Source organism: Aotus nancymaae, unplaced genomic scaffold, assembly GCF_030222135.1.
Source record: "Aotus nancymaae isolate 86718 unplaced genomic scaffold, 86718_ANA_hifiasm-v0.15.2.pri h1tg000092l, whole genome shotgun sequence".
In the NCBI taxonomy this organism is placed as follows: Eukaryota; Metazoa; Chordata; class Mammalia; order Primates; family Aotidae; genus Aotus; species Aotus nancymaae.
The window spans coordinates 9,674,923-9,694,189 of record NW_026988507.1 but is presented as its reverse complement, the minus strand read 5'-3'; the positions used below and the strand labels follow the sequence as shown (position 1 = coordinate 9,694,189).

General features: G+C 33.7%; 1 protein-coding gene across 1 annotated transcript in view; it reads left to right on the top strand.

Annotated features, from left to right (window-relative positions):
* Positions 1–19,267, top strand: part of MUC19 (mucin 19, oligomeric) — a 158,577-nt gene that overhangs the window by 11,031 nt on the left and 128,279 nt on the right. Inside the window, exons 8-23 of the mRNA XM_064369823.1 lie at positions 463–645; positions 735–776; positions 2,543–2,593; positions 3,612–3,671; positions 4,644–4,872; positions 5,649–5,766; positions 6,279–6,339; positions 6,539–6,636; positions 9,442–9,652; positions 10,931–11,053; positions 11,527–11,650; positions 13,142–13,277; positions 15,200–15,292; positions 15,951–16,035; positions 16,202–16,339; positions 17,332–17,481. Coding sequence (XP_064225893.1) covers positions 463–645; positions 735–776; positions 2,543–2,593; positions 3,612–3,671; positions 4,644–4,872; positions 5,649–5,766; positions 6,279–6,339; positions 6,539–6,636; positions 9,442–9,652; positions 10,931–11,053; positions 11,527–11,650; positions 13,142–13,277; positions 15,200–15,292; positions 15,951–16,035; positions 16,202–16,339; positions 17,332–17,481 — 1,902 coding nt within the window. The remainder of the gene's footprint in view (positions 1–462; positions 646–734; positions 777–2,542; positions 2,594–3,611; positions 3,672–4,643; positions 4,873–5,648; positions 5,767–6,278; positions 6,340–6,538; positions 6,637–9,441; positions 9,653–10,930; positions 11,054–11,526; positions 11,651–13,141; positions 13,278–15,199; positions 15,293–15,950; positions 16,036–16,201; positions 16,340–17,331; positions 17,482–19,267) is intronic.

The window sequence follows — 19,267 nt, the reverse complement described above, 5'->3', positions numbered from 1 at the left end:
TTTTTTGTGATATATCAGAAAATTTAGGCTTTGATCAGAGAAATTTGGTCAAAAGGGATTTGAAAGAAATGGATCTGGTTGGAATGAGCAGAGCAGCAGTGGGTCTGATGTCAGTGGCTCAGGTGCTTTAGTCCTGGACTCTGCTCTGGTGAAATCTAAAATGATTTCAACCTTTCATCCATTATTTTATTAACATTTTATTTCTTCACCAGTGGGAAAGTCCTGGTTATTTGAATTTGGACTTGGAGAAATGAAGGTTGGAGCTGAATTTGACTTTAGATACTCTGGTTTAAATAAATCTGGTGACAATGGCAATAGTAGTAAAAATTTTGATGGAAATGGAGTAGGTAGTTCTAGAGGCTATAGTTCGAGGTACTGATAGTTACTTTCTGTGCATGGAGCAATTCTGAATCATGATATGCATTGAAAGTAATTCTAGTGACCATATTTTGTATTCAACAGGTGGCTCAAGTGTGAGAAATGGGTTTGACTATTCTGGTGGTACCTCTGAAGATTCAGGAGTCATACTGGGGTCATCTGATCAACATGGATTTAAAGCCAGTAGAACTGGTGGGAATAGAAAGAGAAGCAGTGAACCTGCTAAGCCTGGAAACTTGAGTCCTGGATCTAATGTCAGTGACTCAGGTATCCTAACCTGGATTCTTATTTCCAAGAAATTCCAATTAATTTCTTTCTTCTTTATTTCTTTTATTTACATTTTGATTTTCCATTAGGAGGAAACACTTGGTCTTCTGGTTCTGGAAGTGGTGGAGAAAGTCAGGGTGCAGATGGACTTGGTGTTGGTGCTTCTGGACTAAATGAATTTGGTGAAACTGACCTTAGTGGTACAGGTACCTGTGATAATGGAAATAATGTTACTGGGTCTCGTTCCTATGGCATAGGCATTGAGATTTCTGATGATTAGAAAATCAGAATTCTAAGATACATCTTAAAATAACAGTAAAAATTGGAATCATTATTAATAGTAATTTAAAAAGGAAGTCTGCATTCTCGAATGTTGAAATATGTTTAGATATGATCAGGCAAATGATTAACATTTGTTGGCATAAGATGCGGAACTGGTTTCATGGCTGTGAGTGTATCAACGTGGAATTCTTTTTGTTGCCTTTATGCAAAATTGATTGGGAGTCAGTTGAAGAGATAGTTAAACTAGCAGCTGAACTGTTGGGCTCAAACTTTGTATCCTGAATCTGGACTTGGTGACTTTAGTTTTCTTTGCAAGCCCATTGCTGAGAAGAGTAAGGCTTGCATCCATTTTTGAAATCCTCATAAAATTTAATATCTCCACTTAATGAAAACAATCAATGGCATAGTCTTGGAATTTGCAGTACACATCGTTAGAATAATATGTATTATTGATGCAGAAACTGTTTTGATGCTGTTATCAGGGCTGGAAAATCTTGGGAACCACTAGAATAGACGACAATAGAACTGGGGGCAGTGGCTCACTTCCAGTCAAATGGAAGTTCTGGAAAGTATTCAGGATTCATCTTTAGAATTCAACTTTAGGATTAATATCTTTTTAATAAACAAGTTAAATATAATTAGCAAGAGATATAGTGTAATGTAGTAATGGTTGACCAGACACAGGATTGACTATCAATTAATTTGTTCCAAGAAAGGCCTGGTCATACAGAAATAATAATTTTACTTTTGGTTGTTCTTAATCTTTGGACATCAATTTTGAAGTCAACTCTTCCAAGGAACTGAGAAATTTGAAGTCATTCATTATTTATTGGCACTGATTTTGTTTAATCACAGTTGGTACAAATGATTTAAAAGACACCTAATTTCTGAACTCTAGACAGGCTGCCATCAGCTCAGGTATTCAAATTAGGTTTTCTTCCTGAGAAATGTATTCAGAATAATTATGTCTAATGTTTCCAGTGTGGAGTGGTTGCTGATTTGAGGAGTATTTTTTTTTTGCTATTTGGATATCAGATTTTAACCGCTTTGATTTTTCCACGTGAGTTAGACTTTACTAAGTAGTGTTACTTTTGGTAGTCTATATAATGGCAGTCAGTCCAGTGGCTTTGCAATGAGAAGTCTGAATCTCTTGACATTAATGAAGGTGTCCGTTCATTTAGATTAGTGGTTTTCATTACTAGTTTCTGTGAGTGCAGAATCTTTTGTTCAGTTGACCTCTTGAAATAGTTCCTAGGTTTCCTAAAACTAAAACAATTCAGAATGAGAAACAGTTTGGTTGACAGTGGGATAGGAGACCTAGAGCCCTGTCTACTGAGCCTTTTTCTTTTACCTTTGACAAGTTTTAAGACAAATGACCTAGAAAACAAAAATTGATTTGCTGTCAGTTAATTTAGAGGCAAGGCATTTAATTTTCTTACCCCAGCAGGTTTTTGAGTTGATATTTTTTCTTCTACAGCTTTACATAGTCTTAGTCTGCTAGCATTAACATTGCTGGACTAGGATCTATGGTCTGCCCATCATATTTTCTTTAAAAATTACTTTGCCAAGTAAAATCATACACATAAAGTAGCCTAATCTTTTTGTATTAAAATAGGTGTCACCAGTTCATCTGAATACAGTACGTCTGAACCACTCAATACTCCAGGTAATTTGATTTATGCTTTTGGGTGTTTAAAAAGATACACATACACACACATAAACATGTGCTTAAATTGTTGTGGTGTTCTGCTGATTATTGATTGACTAGGACTTGATATTATTGTTTCTCATATTGAGCTCTTAAGTGCTGCTTCTCTTTGGATACTAAAGTTTAGATGATCAACTAAATATTTGAAATAATTTTATGAATAAGAGAGATTAAATCACATTTTAAGAGAATTTGAATAAAATATGTTACAACTCTTTTACTATTTTAGACATACTATTTTTTAAATTCCTTCATCAATAAACTAGGAGTTCAAACTGTTTCCACTCAGTCTGAGTAAAGACAACTTGTAGTAAAGAGAAGAAGCTTCAAGATAGATAAAGAGCGTTTTGAAAAAGATTTTATAATTCTATCAAAATACCCACTTTTGTTATTGTTGCTGTTGCTTACTTTTAGGCCTTGCCTTAAGATTGATATAAATTTACTTGGTTACATAAAGGGTCATTAGATATAAACAATCATAATAAATGTAAAGTTTTAAAGTATACAGATTTTTCCCTGTGAGTGGGAGAAATAAATTTTCCTCATATACAGATAATTAAATTATTAGTATTAGTTAATAGACTGATTGACTAGAATGTACTTCGGTCTTATTTGTGCCATGGCTTCTGATAAAAATGAGCATGCAATGTTTTATTTCTAAAGTTGAAAAAATATTTCTGTAAGGGATGCAGCACAAATTAGTAATTATACAGGACCCCAAATGCATAAGCTCTTAATGATTCATGAACATACTGAAAAAATATGAACTGCAGAGATAATCATGTATGTGACTTTGGCAAGTCCCAGCTCTCACAAAGGTATATCTTATATATGTTATATAATATACAGAATAAAAAATTCACTGATGGCCTTCAATACCAACTTTTAAGTTCCCATGTAGAAGTTTCAATATCTTATATATTTAGAATGAATATATGTCTTAACATTAAAATAATCTATGCATTGTGCTGAACAGAAAAAGGATCCCATATTCCAGAAGCAACTCCGAAATACTCAGAAACAAGTGCAATTATTGGTAAGTAAAATAGTTATGATATTCATCCATATATTTATGCACAAGCCAGTACCTAATGAGGTCACAGAATCAAATTCACAAGATCTGAAACTAGTTTTATTTATTTATTGACAAAGTCTAACTTTGTCATCCAGGCTGGAGTGCAGTGGTGAAATCATAGCTCACTATAACCTCTGACTCCTGGGCTCAAGCAATCCCCTGCCTTAGCCTCCTGAGTAGTTGAGACTACGGGAAGTCACCACCATGACTGGATATTTCTTTTTCTTGGTAGGAGTGGAGTCTTGCTATGTTGCCTAGTCAGGTCTTGAACTCCTGGCCTCAAATGATCCTCCCAACTCAGCTTTCCAAAATGCTGAAATGATGGACATGAGCCACTGTGCCTAGCCTGAAACTAGTTTGAAAAATGTCCCCAACATCTGTCTGTTTAATCACTGTATGTTTGAGTGACATCACATTTGTACCATTTTTTTCCTCCAAAAATCATGTATACACACACACACACACACGCATGCATACATCCATACACATCCATATATATATATAGATTTATATGTAGAGAGATAAATGATATAATTCTTTACCTTCATTCACTATAAATGGGACCCCATTCAGACTTAGAAAAACCATCTCTAAAAAAAGCAAAGCAAGAAAGCATACAAACCACCATTTCCCTCCATATATTCCTTCCTGTATTAGAGACAAGTTTTGTTTTCCTATGGGAGCCAAGATATTTTTAGTCTTGTTTTAGCCAGAATAGCCAACTTAGGGAACTCTAAAGAAGTGCTCATGTACTAGTTTTAGTGAATCTTTGCAGTGGTGAAAGAAAGAAAGCACTGATTTATGTGGTGGCTATGAGAATTGAACCTTTCAGTGATTTTATTTCTCTTAGGACAAAAATGCTTTAAAACAGATCTAGAAGATGTGCTAATTGTTCTAAATAATTATGTACATGTTTCTCTGAATATTTTGTAGGTGAAGCGTCTACCTGGAGCAAAGGAGCATATAAATCTTTCAATGGCCGCATCTTTTCCTTTGAATCTTCATGCCCATACACTTTCTGTCGTCACTGTGTTGAATCTGGAGGAGATTTCAATATTGAGATCAAACGAAACAATGATAGTGAGATTGAAAAAATAACAGTTCTCATTGACAATAATGACATCTCTATTTTTGGTGACACTATTTTAGTTCATGGAGAAAGGTAAATACCATAATGTTTTGGGTAAATGATATAAAATTATTTGAAGTAACCTGAGCAAAAAAAGAAAAAGGAAAAGAAAAAGATAAAAAGGGAGACGGTACTTACTTCCTATTTTGATGCTCATAATGATATTTATAATTGATTATTGGCCAACAGATTGATAAATGTGTAAGACTTTGACATATTTGGGATTTTAAGACATTATATTTATTCCTATAACAAGACGGAAAAAAATGTGTTGTTTGACTATATTGAGTGTCTAGATTGTGGGAAAAATGTGTATTCAACAAAACTGAATATTTTTGTTGAATATTTCAGTTGTCATTTGCAAGTTTAACACCAACATAAATTTGAGATTTTATAAATTAGAAATTGAAGAGAGTAAAACTTGTAGTCCTTGATTTTTAGAGGGAACAATTAGGATTTGGAAGGGATGGCATATTTGAATACTTTCCAGGATGAGAAAATGAGGCATGATATTCTACTTGTGAACCTTTCAAGTTATTTGGTCATTTTTTTTCTGACACTGAATAAGTGTCAACTTGTTAATTTTTCTAAAACCCCAAGGATCTAGTAGTTGTTTTTTAGAAGTTCATCTGATATTCAAAAAACATATTGTTTCTCTTTTTTTGAATTGATAAGAAAACTTTAATATTTACCACCAAGAATTATATCTATAAGATACTAAATTGTTGTGTGACATGAATTATCAGAAAACATATCATAATAGTATGATTCTTACCTTTTTACATATACTTGTATTTTATACTTTTCAGTGTACAGATACCATATAACAATAAGTTGATTCACATTAAAAAATTTGGAGAATATAATGTTCTGAATAGCCGTAGAGGAATCCTGACTTTAATGTGGGACAAAAATAACAAACTCTCAGTAAGTCTATCTATGATTTTCTTGTAATCCTGTGCTTTTTGTCTTTTAGTTAAGTTATAAAAACAATACATTATAAGGGAAGTAAGAGCTAAGGTTTATTGAGAAATCTCTATGTATTCATCACTATACTAAGCATTGTCTCATTTAGTATTCAAAAATATCTTAAAGTACATACTATTACTAATCATATTTTACAGATGATGAAACTCAGGAAATGCAGAGTAAGAAAACTTATTAGGTTGGTGCAAAAGTAATTGCGGTTTTGACCATTACTTTTAAATGGCGAATACTGCAATTACTTTTGCACCAAATAATCTTTTCGAAGACACATAGTAAATGGTCAGGAACTATTTCAAATTCCAGAGCTAGGTCCTTAAGAAAAAGATCTTTAAAACCCCTAAGTAACTAACTTATATATAATTGAATTTGAGGAGGCACAGCCTTTTGGTTTGAGTACATTTTAAGGTATGTTTAATATTTCATGAACATATACATGTAATTTTTTTTTAAAGCTAACTCTTCACAAGCAGTATCCAACTTGTGGTCTTTGTGGTAACTTCAACAGCACTCCAGGTAAGATTCCACTGTATCATGTTTAAGAACTTGCTTTCCAAAATAAAATTAAAAACAAAAATAAAAATAATCATTTGCCTTTTATAAAGAATGAGAACTTGTTAAAATAAAAAATTTACATTGCCAAGTCCGTATGTAGCTTGAAACTAATGCACACATAACAAGAATAACTTAAAATAAATAATTCTTTCTTTTTAAGGGCAAGATATTAATGAGCACATTGCCAATAGTAAAATTCCTGGTGATTGTCCCAGTGCTTTGAGTAAAAGCTATGAAGTTTGTGAAGATGGAATACAGGCAAGAAACTTATATTTCCTTGTGTGGCAAATTCTAGCAATCGTTCCCTTGGTTTCTTTTTTAAAATACATTTTATTGTTTACATTTAGGGTACACAACACGTATACATGTTTGTCTGACATCTTTTAACTTTTTGATAGTAGTCATTCTAACAGGTGTGAGGTGGTAGCTCTTGGTGGTTTTGATCTGCATTTCCCTGATGATTAACGATGCTGAGCACCTTTCATATTCCTGTTGGACATTTGTATGTCTTCTTTTGAAAAATGCGTGTTTAAGTGTTTTGCCCATTTTTAAATTGGGTTCTTTCTTTTTCCACTTTTGAGTTTTATATGTTCTTTATAAATTTTGGATATTATCCCCCAATCAGATTAAGATACATGGTTTGCAATTTCCCACCGATTTTCAGGCTACCCTTTAATTTTGTTAATCATTTCATTGCTATGCAAAAGTACTGCTTGATGCAGTCCCACTTGTTTATTTTTGCTTTTGTGGCCTGAGGTTTTGGTTTGATATTCAAAACATCATTGCCAAGGCCAATGTCCAAACCTTTTCCTCTGTATTCCTTTTGACATTTTATATTTTTTGGTCTTAAATTTAGGTCTTTGATTAATTTTGAATTGATTTTTGTGTATGGTATGATATACAAGTTTAATTTTATTCTTTTGAATATGGAAAACCAGTTTTTCCAGCACCATTTAGTAAAGAACACATCCTTTCTCCCATTGCATCTTCTTGGTGCCTTTGTCAAAAATAATTGACAGTGTATGTTTGGATTTATTTCTGGGCTCTCTATTCTGTTCACTGGTCTATGTGTCTGTGTTTATGCCATTATTATGGTGTTTTCATTACCCTGGCTTTGTAGCCCTTGGTTCCAATTTAATCCCTTGGTTCCATATTCTTCTGAGCACTAGTATTTTCTTCTTAGAATTCCGCAACTACCTCCTCTCCAATGTTCCTATATTATTCAGCTTTAGTCTAGTGGTACATGCCAAAATAATCCCCCCCAAAATTATGATATTTACCATGTATTAATTTAATGATTACAATTTCCTTTGCACGGTGTTTTAGTTTGTCTCTATGTAAACTGACATGCTTCACCTTTCCACTGTCATCTCTTAATGGATACTGAGTTGGTTCCTTTCTTACAGTTTGAAATCCATGTACTATGTTCCACTCTCTTACTTTTGCCCCAGATGTCCAGTCTGAATTGTCATTCCTCATATCTTTGGCTTTCTTTTTGAGAAAGTTATGAATAATATTTTTGACAACAACATTTACAAATAGTTATTTCTTTTACTCTGTGAATTTTCTGCAGTTATGTAATTCTATTATGTTGATTTTGATAGACTGCATCCATTTGGTGACTTAATGAATGTTCACTCATTCCTATTTCAATTAGAATAGAATTCTCAAGATCAAGAGATGTGTGGATAGTATTGGTAAAAGATTTATTTTTTTTTTTTTACTGAAAGAGGGTGTCGCAATCATAGCCATCCTGCCATCTTCAAGCAAAGCAAATTACACCATGGCATTACACAAGATCATCTATCGTCTTCATTGTGAAATCTTGCTTGATCTTTGCAGTTGGAATTGGTTGCTCTTTCTTTTGTTACCTTATGGCTCTCATTGGTACTGATAACGAGATACCATCTATAAAAATTGCCCAAGTTTTTTCCATGTATTCCCTATAAAATTAGGATTCCCACGATAACAAAGATTATGTATTGTAGTAGTTGCATAATATGTTGAAAACATTCCTCGTTGCTCAAAAACATTAGTTAAATGATTACATAAATTTATGTTCAAAACAATGCATATTTACTAAGGACCAACTTATGTACAAGATATTGTGTTAAGTCCAGAGCATAAAAAGTCATATTTCTTGCTCTAGAGAAATCTGTAATCTAGTGAGAAAATGTATAAAAATAATAGATGAAAAAGTAATATTTGAAGATTTTTATTTCACTTAATTTTATACCTCACTTGGAGAATGTTATCAACCTGCCTCCAGCCTACTTGATACAAATTGTACATTTGTTCAACAGTAGATTTTGTTTCTCTAAAAACAAATCGTTAAAATAGAAAACAGCTGTATGGTGGTTGAACTATGTTTAAATTTGAACTTTCTTTTTCATTCAGTAATAAATGTCTCTACTTCCTTTACTGAAACAGAACAAATATGTTGTTTCCAGGGCAAATATACATGACTCTGACTAAGAAAGGACAGAGTCAATTTATTTTATGGTCATCTATTTGATCATAAAATATAAGCAGGTTAACAGTTAAAATGACAATATGACTTCTGTCTATTATGGTATTCCACCAGGTACCATCCCAATCTTAGGCATTAATCAATCTCTCTTCTTCTCAACCCTTCCATTTTCTCTAGTTCTAAAATTCATGTCACCTTTAAAGACAGTTTGGATAAGTTTAAGTACAATAATTTTTGAAGTCATTACATAGCAATCCAAGATGCCAAGTATCCAGAAGTATTCTTTTAGGAATCACTTTACCAGATATAATACTTCAAACGCCTCTATTTCTGCCAGTGCCATTATACAACAATCCAAAATGCCAAGAATCCAGTAGTATTCATTTAGGAGTCATTTTACCAAATGTAATTCTTCAAAAAGCTCTATTTCAAACAACATCCAAGAACTCTATTTGTCAAAGCTACAGGATATGATGCAAAAAAAGAAGCAAAAAAAAAGAAGGCTTCTGTAATTATGCTTTAAAAAATTCACTTTATTGTCCATTTTTCCTATTTTTATTGCCTATTTTAATAAAATATGCTTTATTTTGTAGTACTGTAACAAAATTATTGGAACCTACTTTGAGAAATGTGGAAAGGTTGCTGCTCTATCCAATGACTACAAAATGATCTGCATTGATGAATACTGTCAAACTAGAGATAAAACATCTACATGTGACTCATATTCAGAACTGTCCCGCCTCTGCGCCTCAGATGGTCCTGGCACCTTTGAATCCTGGAGAAGCGATTTTGATGTGGCTTGTGGTAGGTTTTTACCTTCATTGTGGGCTACATCTCTGTAAGTTTCTACAGTACTTTAAAGTTAAGCTGTATTGCAAAGAAATCTCAAATGATTCTAAGTCCTGGAACGGGATATTAGAGAGGGTGAAGTATTTTTTTTTTTTTTCTTGTGACGGAGTCTTGGCTCTGTTGCCAGGCGCCAGGCTGGAGTGCAATGGCACCACCTCGGCTCACTGCAACCTCCGCCTCCTGGGTTCAAGCAATTCTCCTGCCTCAGCCTCTCGAGTAGCTGGTACTACAGGTGCACACCACACGCCCAGCTAATTTTTGTATTTTTTAGTAGAGACAAGGTTTCACCATGTTGGCCAGGATGGTCTCAATCTCTTGACCTCATGATCCGCCCGCCTCGGCCTCCCAAAGTGCTGGGGTTACAGGCGTGAGCCACCGGGCCTGGCCAAGAGGATGAAGTCTTGTTTGTCACATGTACTTACGAGGAAAGATTCATTTAGGTGACATGACTCACTTCAAGTTGCAGTGCTTTGTGTTAAGATCTTAATTTAAAACATTGTACTCATTACAATCAGTAAAAGTCGTGGAAGACCACAAGTAAATTCTGTAAAAAAATAACTGGACAATTGATCAAATGTATACTGACTAGTACCATCATTTCCTTTCAAAAAGATTAATAAAACCTAAATATGAGTTTCATACAAACATACTTTCCACATTGCTTAGGTCAATCCTCATAATACAAGTAGAATATAAATGAAATTGTAGACAACAAATATTTCCTCCAAATTAAATGTTGTATCATAAAATAATGCAAAATATTTGGCATAATTTAGTTGTATTGAGTATCTTTAAAGACTGACTTCTACCTTGTAAATCAGACTCAAAGAATTCCATTTGAAAAGCTCTTCCTGGCCAGGAGCGGTGCCTCATGCCTGTAATCCCAGCACTTTGGGAGGCTGAGGTGGGTGGATCACGAGGTCAAGAGATCGAGACCATCCTGGCCAACATGGTGAAACCCCGTCTCTACTAAAAATACAAAAAAATTAGCTGGGTGTGGTGGCGCGCGCCTGTAGTCCCAGCTACTCGGGAGGCTGAGGCAGGAGAATTGCTTGAACCTGGGAGACAGAGGTTGCAGTGAGCCGAGGTCACGCCACTGCACTCCAGCCTGGTGCCTGGTGATGGAGTGAGACTCTGTCTCAAAAAAAGAAAAGCTCCTCCTTAGAAGAGTGTATATTCATTATACTTAGTTTCTTCTAATCTCCGTGTATACATATTTCTCTATTTCTCCAGAAACACAAAGATGTCCAGAACAGCATATCTACAAAGAATGTGGGCCCTCCAATCCTGCAACTTGTTCTAATGTGGCTCCTTTTCAAGACAGTGAATGTGTGAGCGGCTGCACCTGCCCAGAAGGTGGTACACCTATGAGAGTATTTACACTAAAACAGAACAAAAGCGAAAACCAAAGTGGGACTCAAGTCATGTCAGAGTGATGTCTTATTTGTAGCACAACATTCCAACAATTTAACTATTTCTAATCCATCCTCATAGCAAACTGCGGAGGAGGGTTAGAGAAAATTTTAACGCTAATGCATATTTCCATCTCTATAGTACCTGAGGGCTCCTGTATTCCACAGAATATGCTTTAGTCCCACATTAAGTGCAGTAGGACTGTGCACCGTGCAGCAGTAACTCAGACTCAGAAAATTGTTTTCTATCCTCTTACCAGTTCTCAAACAAAGAGTAATTGCTTTAATAAGAAGTTACCATTTTCAGTGCATGTTACACTTGAAAGAACTATCTCAAGAGTGATTTCACAATACACTGCTGGACAGCTTACTGATGTTTGTGGAGTTTTGAGATTAACCTTATACAATGTGTTCTAGATTATCTGTTGGATGACATTAGAGAGAAAGGAAAATGTGTTTTAAAGGCTGAATGTCCCTGTGAATCCAACGGAAAAGTGTATCAGGCAGGAGAAGTCCGAGAAGGTCCTTGTGGTTCTCAGTGGTATGTGTGTGCTTTTCGTTCATGTATTATTGATGGTGAAATAATATTAATATTTTTATCTAATTTGAAAAAATTCCTAAATGCCCCCTTAAAATAAACTTTTAAGAAATGAAAAGCAATCTCACTGCATTTTCTGTGTTGTTGGTGTTTTGTTTTTAGAAAGGCACAAAGTGTTTTTTTATTATTAACTACATGATCTTTCTATGTACCTTTAAAAGATCATGTTCACTAACAGGAACAGTGTTTTAAATAGTAAATCACTTGGTAGTTGCAAATATAGAGCAAAGTACAGTATAAGATTTTGGTTATAATAATAAAATAATAATGCTCATTATGCCAAGAATATTTAATAAAGTATTTATTAAATATTATACAGTTAGAAAGAGCTGAATACTCTTTACAGTTAGAGCTGACTACTTTTCAAAAAATTTTTGTATGTGGCTAGATGATGAAGATAAATAATATATTTATTCAGCAGTAAATTTTAATGTGCCAAAAGTTACTGTAGATTATTTCACGATTAAGTGAGTACTCAGCTTGAGTCTTCCTTCCGAGTTCTGCAGCAATAAAATGATCATTGAGATTTCCCCATTCTTCATAATGGCTTTTCTCTGAAGCTCTAAATTTCTGCAATGCTTCAAAATACTTTTCTAGAAATGTATTGTGTCTTCGTGGGGACATAATTTGGCTCAATAAAAAAACCCATTTTCTCTATAAATGGAAAATGTTTTGTTTTGGTTATAATAATAATATTAATTTATATTATAGTTGTATTAATAATTAAGTTTAATTTGTATTAAGAATTAGAAATAAGAGTAGTCATAATTTATTGAATATCTATAACAGTACTGCTCAAGAGAAATATAATGTGGGCTGCAAAAATGATCTACATATATCATTCAACATTTTTTACTTGACACGTTTTTAAAAGATAAGAAGAAACAAGTGAAATTAGTTTTAGTTATGTATTTTATATAATGCAATATATTTAGAATACTATCATTTAAACATAAAGTTAATATGAAATCAAGTTAATGAGAGATTTTACAATTTTTTTCTTATAAATCTTCAAAATCTGTGTGTATTTTACATTTATAGTGGATCTCAATTTAGACGAGACGCATTTCAAAAGCTCACTCTATGTCTCTGTACCATATTGTGTGGTACATGTCTACAATGTGACTTGTAGCAGGTATTTTAATATTGATAATGAGCTATGCTCCATTTAAACAAACCTTTGAAATCCAGCTTATAAGTTTTATATGCTTAATTCATGAGAAGTTATTATTTAATCAAGGCTTCTGAAACATCAGGATACCACCATCAATGAGACATTTTATCAGTGCTGAGATGTTGGGTGGGAAATAAAGATGGTCTAATAAAGCTTAACCAAATGTCTTAACTTGTTAAGAACTTTTAGTGTGATATTTTATTTTCACCGCAGAGAAAACACAACTGATAACCCTTAATATAACCATTACATTTTAACAGCACATGCCAAGATGCAAAGTGGTCTTGCACTGAAGCATTATGCCCTGGAAGATGTAAGGTGGAAGGAAGTTCCTTTACCACCTTTGATGGTGTTAAGTACAACCATCCTGGAAACTGCCACTTCCTGGCCATTCACGTATGTAATAGCCTGCAATATTTGAGGAAACTGATATACAAACAAAACTATTTCTCAACCAATTTAAAACACAATCTTCACCTTGAGTTACTATTTAAAGAAATAGGCTGGGCGTGGTGGCTCAGGCCTGTAATCCCAGCTCTTTGGGAGGCCGAGGCAGGTGGATCACAAGGACAGGAGGTCGAGACCATCCCGGCCAACATGTATTTTCTCTACTAAAAATACAAAAAAATTAGCTAGGTGTGGTGGTGCGTGCCATAATCCCAGCTACTTGGGAGGTTGAGGCAGGAGAATCACTTCAACCAGGGAGTCGGAGGTTGCAGTGATCCGAGAATGCGCGGCTGCACTCCAGCCTGGTGACAGATGGAGATTCCGTCTCAAAAAAAAAGAAAGAAAAAAATGAACAATCCTTCAATTACTGGTTATGTATTTCAGTATGTTTTCTATCACATACTGGCACTGATGGTATTACCTGTGAGTATTAAATTAATATTACCTGTCCTTGGAAATTCCTCGCAAAAAAACACAACAAATGATTGCTCATAATCATCTAAATACACTGGGAAATTATTTCATTCTCCTACTTTCCTTTGTGTGTGTTCACTACTGCTTCACATAAAACAATCTTTTACATTCCATGAAGAAAATTCCTCTTCATTATTATTCTCTTAAATTTATTGTTAGTTTTTATAACACAATAGTACCACTATGATAGAGACTATTCTTACATTTAAATTTTTTTCAGTACTAAAATTTGAATTTGAATTTTAATAAAGAGTGATTCCATTTTGTAGTTTGCGCTACAAAGGATTAGCAATCTAGTCTACCTGAGAATTAGTGGTTGTGTATAATCTTTCTGGTAAGAAATGAAGATTAACAGAATTTGTGAATCCTGAAGTGAAAAATGTAGATTAATGTCCTCTAAGCTACAAAATGTAGTTGCTGCTACTAAAAGTCACTCTTCCAAAATAAAGCTTCCTGATTGCCTACCAACATAATCTGCTTCTCCTCCTCCTCCTCCTCTCCTTCTTCTTCTTCTTTTTTTTCTTTTTTTGAAATGCAGTTTCACTGTTTTCTACCAAGCTGGAGTGCAATAGCATGATCTCGGCTCACTGCAGCCTCTGCCTCACAGGTTCAAGGGATTCTCCTGCCTCAGCCTCCTGAATAGCTGTGATTACAGGTGCCCACCACCACACCCAGCTAAGTTTTATATTTTTAGTAGAGACTGAGTTTCACTATGTTGGCCAGGCTGGTCTTGAACTTCTGACCTCAGATGATCTGTCCACCTCTGCCTCCCAAAATGCCGGGATTACAGACATGAGCCACCACGCCCAGCCTATCTTTCTTTCTTTTTATGCTCCTCTATATCCATTAGGATACAGGATGGGGAAAGTAAAAGGGAAAAATGACAAAGCATAGGGAACATTTGCTTCTTGTAGATTACAGATTTCCAGACACTGAAATGAGAACTGGAAGTCCATGTTTGATATAATTCATATTACAGTTTTACAAATTAAATACCTCTCACATAAGATTTAAAAGGACATGTGAACCGTCCAGAGAAGCAGCAAACTATGTTAATGCTAATTCCTAAGAATCCTTATGTGGCAGCACATTCCCTTTGGGGAGACAAAAGGAAAGATAAAATTAAAAAATGAAGACTATGAAAATCCATCAATGGTAGACTATGTGGATATAGTTTATGCAAGATACTTGGACCATCTATAAAGCTCTTGGCCAGTCCTGATGCTGTACTATGGGCCAAACTAGGTTTCTATTCTCAGAGCACTCGGATTGTAGTAGGAATTGTATATATTTAAAATTCAAACATGCATTGTGAATGAATTACATAGTAATAGCATACCATAAATAGCATTAAATGACATTCTAATAAACATTTTAATGAAACGCATTTTTTACAGAATGAAGATTGGTCTATTAGTGTTGAGCTCCGTCCATGCCCAAGTGGTCAGACAGGAACGTGCTTAAATAGTGTTACACTTCTCTTGAATTCTGTAAGTAATCAGCTTCCTAAGGTTTATACAGAGTCAAATCATATCACTTATTTTACAAATTCAGGATTTTTGAGGTTGAAGAAGAGAGGCTTAACTATGTACACTAAAAGCTTAAGTAAAATTGCATAGAGAACTGATAAAGTTTCTGGAGGAGCTGGCTTGTTGCAAAGTTTCTGAAGTATATCAAAATCACCATAGATACACAATTAATATGTTCATTATAGATCAAACTTATGTGTTCATTACACTTTGCAGACCATTTATGAAGGAAGGCAATGGCATTTGTTTAGAGTTTTATTTATTTGCAATTGACATTATAAGGAGAAATAGACTTAAATGGGAAGGGAGGACAAGTAGTTTAGACTTTGGCCTTTACAAGCTGTTTAACCTTTGGATACCCAAGTTAGCATCTTGGGTTTCCATGTCTGCATTCCACATTGGGGATGAAGATTTCTTTACAGTCTGCTACACAGAGTTGGTATGAGAAACAATGAAGCAAAATGTGCCTTAAAAATGCTTTAAAAATATCTGCATTTTAGATGTTTATAAATTAATCCAATAGCATTAAACATCTTATGACGTAAAATTGGGGTTCGTATATTACATTAAAATTAATACTGTAAATTAATATTAACTAACAAAGTGTTTTAAATGTTAGTCTGTTCCAGTTGACAAATATATATTCAACAGTGATGGAACAGTCACAAATGACAAGATTAGAAACCAAGGTTATTACTATTCAGGTAAGTTAAAAACAACATTTTAAAATAAGTGTAAGATGCAGTCATTTATTTAATTTTTAAAGATATTATGTTTCTAATTTTTAACAGATACCAAAATATTAAACGATTTTAAGAAAGTAGTAACTATTGAACACATTGTTATTAATGTTCATAATTATTTTAACAGATAAAATACAGATCTTCAATGCATCTTCCTCATACCTTCAAGTAGAAACATACTTTCATGTAAAACTACAAATACAAATTGTTCCTGTGATGCAATTATATGTTTCTATGCCACCCAACCAATTCACAGACACTGTGGGTAAGTTCTCTGGATACAGTTTTATTCCCACGGCTGAAATATTACCATCATTTATTCTAATTTTCATTGTCTCTTAATTAGTAACACTAAACCAGTAAACCATTTTGACTTAATCTGTCCTTCCACATTGTAGTAAAATAATTCCAACTTGCTTTTCTTAATAAAGATGCCTTTACTTATTACGAAATATATCCTCCAAAGATTCTAATAATTTAAATAGTTTAAACATCTTAAATTAAGACTGTCATTTAAATGAAATTTGATAATATATGTGTTAATGTTTTACTTTGCTAGTGCTACTAAGGCTTTTAGCTGTAGTTGAATAAATGAAAATACTGTAGATACAAATCTTTGGAAAATCACAGTTCATATAAGAGCTATACTATTACTTGTCCTTCTGGGAAATCATATGGTCATTTCTTTCACTGATGTTTTCTGTCTTAGAAATCAGTTCCTAACTACAGCCATGGATGTTGAGCAAAACAAAGATTATAGAAAATTCCACAAAGAGTATTAATTTGTAAACAGTAGAAGTTTTTGTAATACACATTTACTTGAGAAGGTAACTTATTTACACAAAGGAAAAAATGTAACTCATAGGTCAGAGGGGTCCAGGTAAAAAAGGCATATAGCACTCAACATGATTCGACTCTCCACACTGAAATCGTGCAAATGTGAGTCGTAAGTTCTTACTTGTAAGCATTCTTTCTGTTGGCTCTTCAAAAGAGATAAGGTTACAGTGACAAACAGGAAAAACACAGTATTCATGGCAAATGATGTTTCAGTGCTCCTGGAATTCAAATGAAAGGGAATTTCAGTGAAATCTGAAATGCGTTGAAATTTTACTTAATGTGTAAAGGCTAATCAAGACATATTCTCAGGTAGCTTCTACAGGTTTTCACTTGAGCAAAGAACTGAATGTTCAGTGAGGATGTGAATCCAAAGATACTGAGTAGGTGAGATGTGAAACTTTGTTGTGTGCTCTTACACAGGACTCTGTGGTTCCTATAACAACAAAGCAGAGGACGATTTCATGTCAAGTCAGAATATATTGGAGAAGACATCTCAGGCATTTGCTAATTCTTGGGAAATGATGTCCTGTCCTAAAGGAAACCCCTCTTCATGTATCAGTATAGAAAAAGGTAATATTAATTGACTATCAAAATCTATAATTACATATTTGGTGCTAGGAAGTATGTGCTTATTCTGGTAATAATATGAACACATCAGATAATCCTGGTTTTAGCTAGTGTTTGCTGTACTGTCTGAATTTTAGAGGACACAGCAGAGAAGCAGTCTGGCTGGCTGATGTTAGTTCTACAAAATAAATATTTCACTGGGAGTTCATCTTGGTTGCTTCTTTTTCTATACCTACTCTTTTCCTTCTTACACAATTTTTACCATAATTATAGAATAACAAGATTCGAAGAGATTTGGGGAATATTTAGTTCTTCAGTTGTTCCCTCCTTTAATTTAGCTGTAGAAATGTTGGTTGAAATACCAAGACTCACTCAAACTGGTGAAGCCACTTGATGATAGAGCTGTAGCTAGGTTCAGTTGTCCTAACTATTGCTGTCCAAGCCCCAATATAGACATTAATTAAACTTTACACTGGTATGATTCAGCTTACTTTTATACTTACCAAACGGCTTTTAAAATATTAGTTCAATTTACTTCTACCAAAACGCATGAACAGCATGGGCAGGACTATTATCCCCATTAATGTAGATACTGATAATGGAGCACTGAGAGGGTTAAGAAGGATCCTTAGTGAATAAGGATGACAGCTGAGCAATCCAAGGATTTTGAATCCAAGTGATGCTTTGGTTTTCCCCCTGGTATTGCTGATACTAATAAATGCTTTATTTTGTATTGCTTCTTTCATAAAAAACGAGTGCAATGGAAGCTAAGTTAAAATGTATTATATTGACATGTTAGTTAGTTATTTCTAAATTAATATGTATTTGAAATAGTCTTATCAGATTATAATAATATTTTAACATGACTAAGGCAATTCCTTTTCAAAGCCTTGTCTACTAATTTTGATTTAAAAGAGCTGGTAGAAGCATTAACCTAAACATCGTAACACATATTTCAGGGTTTTGATTATATTATTTTGGATTTGGAGTTTTGCAGTGAAAACAGTTATAATGAGAATATATATCTCATAAGAAACCAAGTCAATTTATGTTAAGCAGACTATATACCACCACTTTGGAGAGATATAGAAATTAATTAAATTTAATTTTCAGTTTTATATTGAACTTAACACAAAATGCAGAAAATTAAACTGTATTTTAATAATCAGTTAGTAGTATTTAGATAAAAAGTGGTGATACTGGGTTGCCAATTTGTTAAAATTTTGGAAGTAATTGGTCTGTTTGTTTTTAATGGAGACCTTCCAAAAGTCATTAGGTCAAGCGCTTGCTACTCAGATGCTATTGTTATGATTTTTATTTTTGTTAATTTAATACTATGCTAGTTATTTATAAGCCAACTGAATATCAATTAAAAAACAAAACAAAATTAGTGTATTGGAATTACTGATACTGGTTGTGATAATATATGATCTTCAGGAAAACTGATACAATCTTCTGAGGTGACAGGGATGGTGTGGTCGGGGGGTGTTGTGGTTGGTTTATTTACCAACTCAACATAATTTAGCTATAAATATATATTTTAAAGTTAAAAAGCATCTAAAGATATAATATGCTCCCCTAATTCCATTTTTATGTAGAAACTGCATTTCAGAGAAGGTAAATTGATTTAATCCAAAAAAACAAAGCTAACAAAGACTTTGCCTCTCAGTGTAAGATTTTTTAATTACAGCATACTAATTTTGCATATAGTGACAAGTTAGATATATTACAGCAAAACACTTTAAAAATTGTTTTAATAGACAGAACTGTTACAATTTTATGTCTTTTC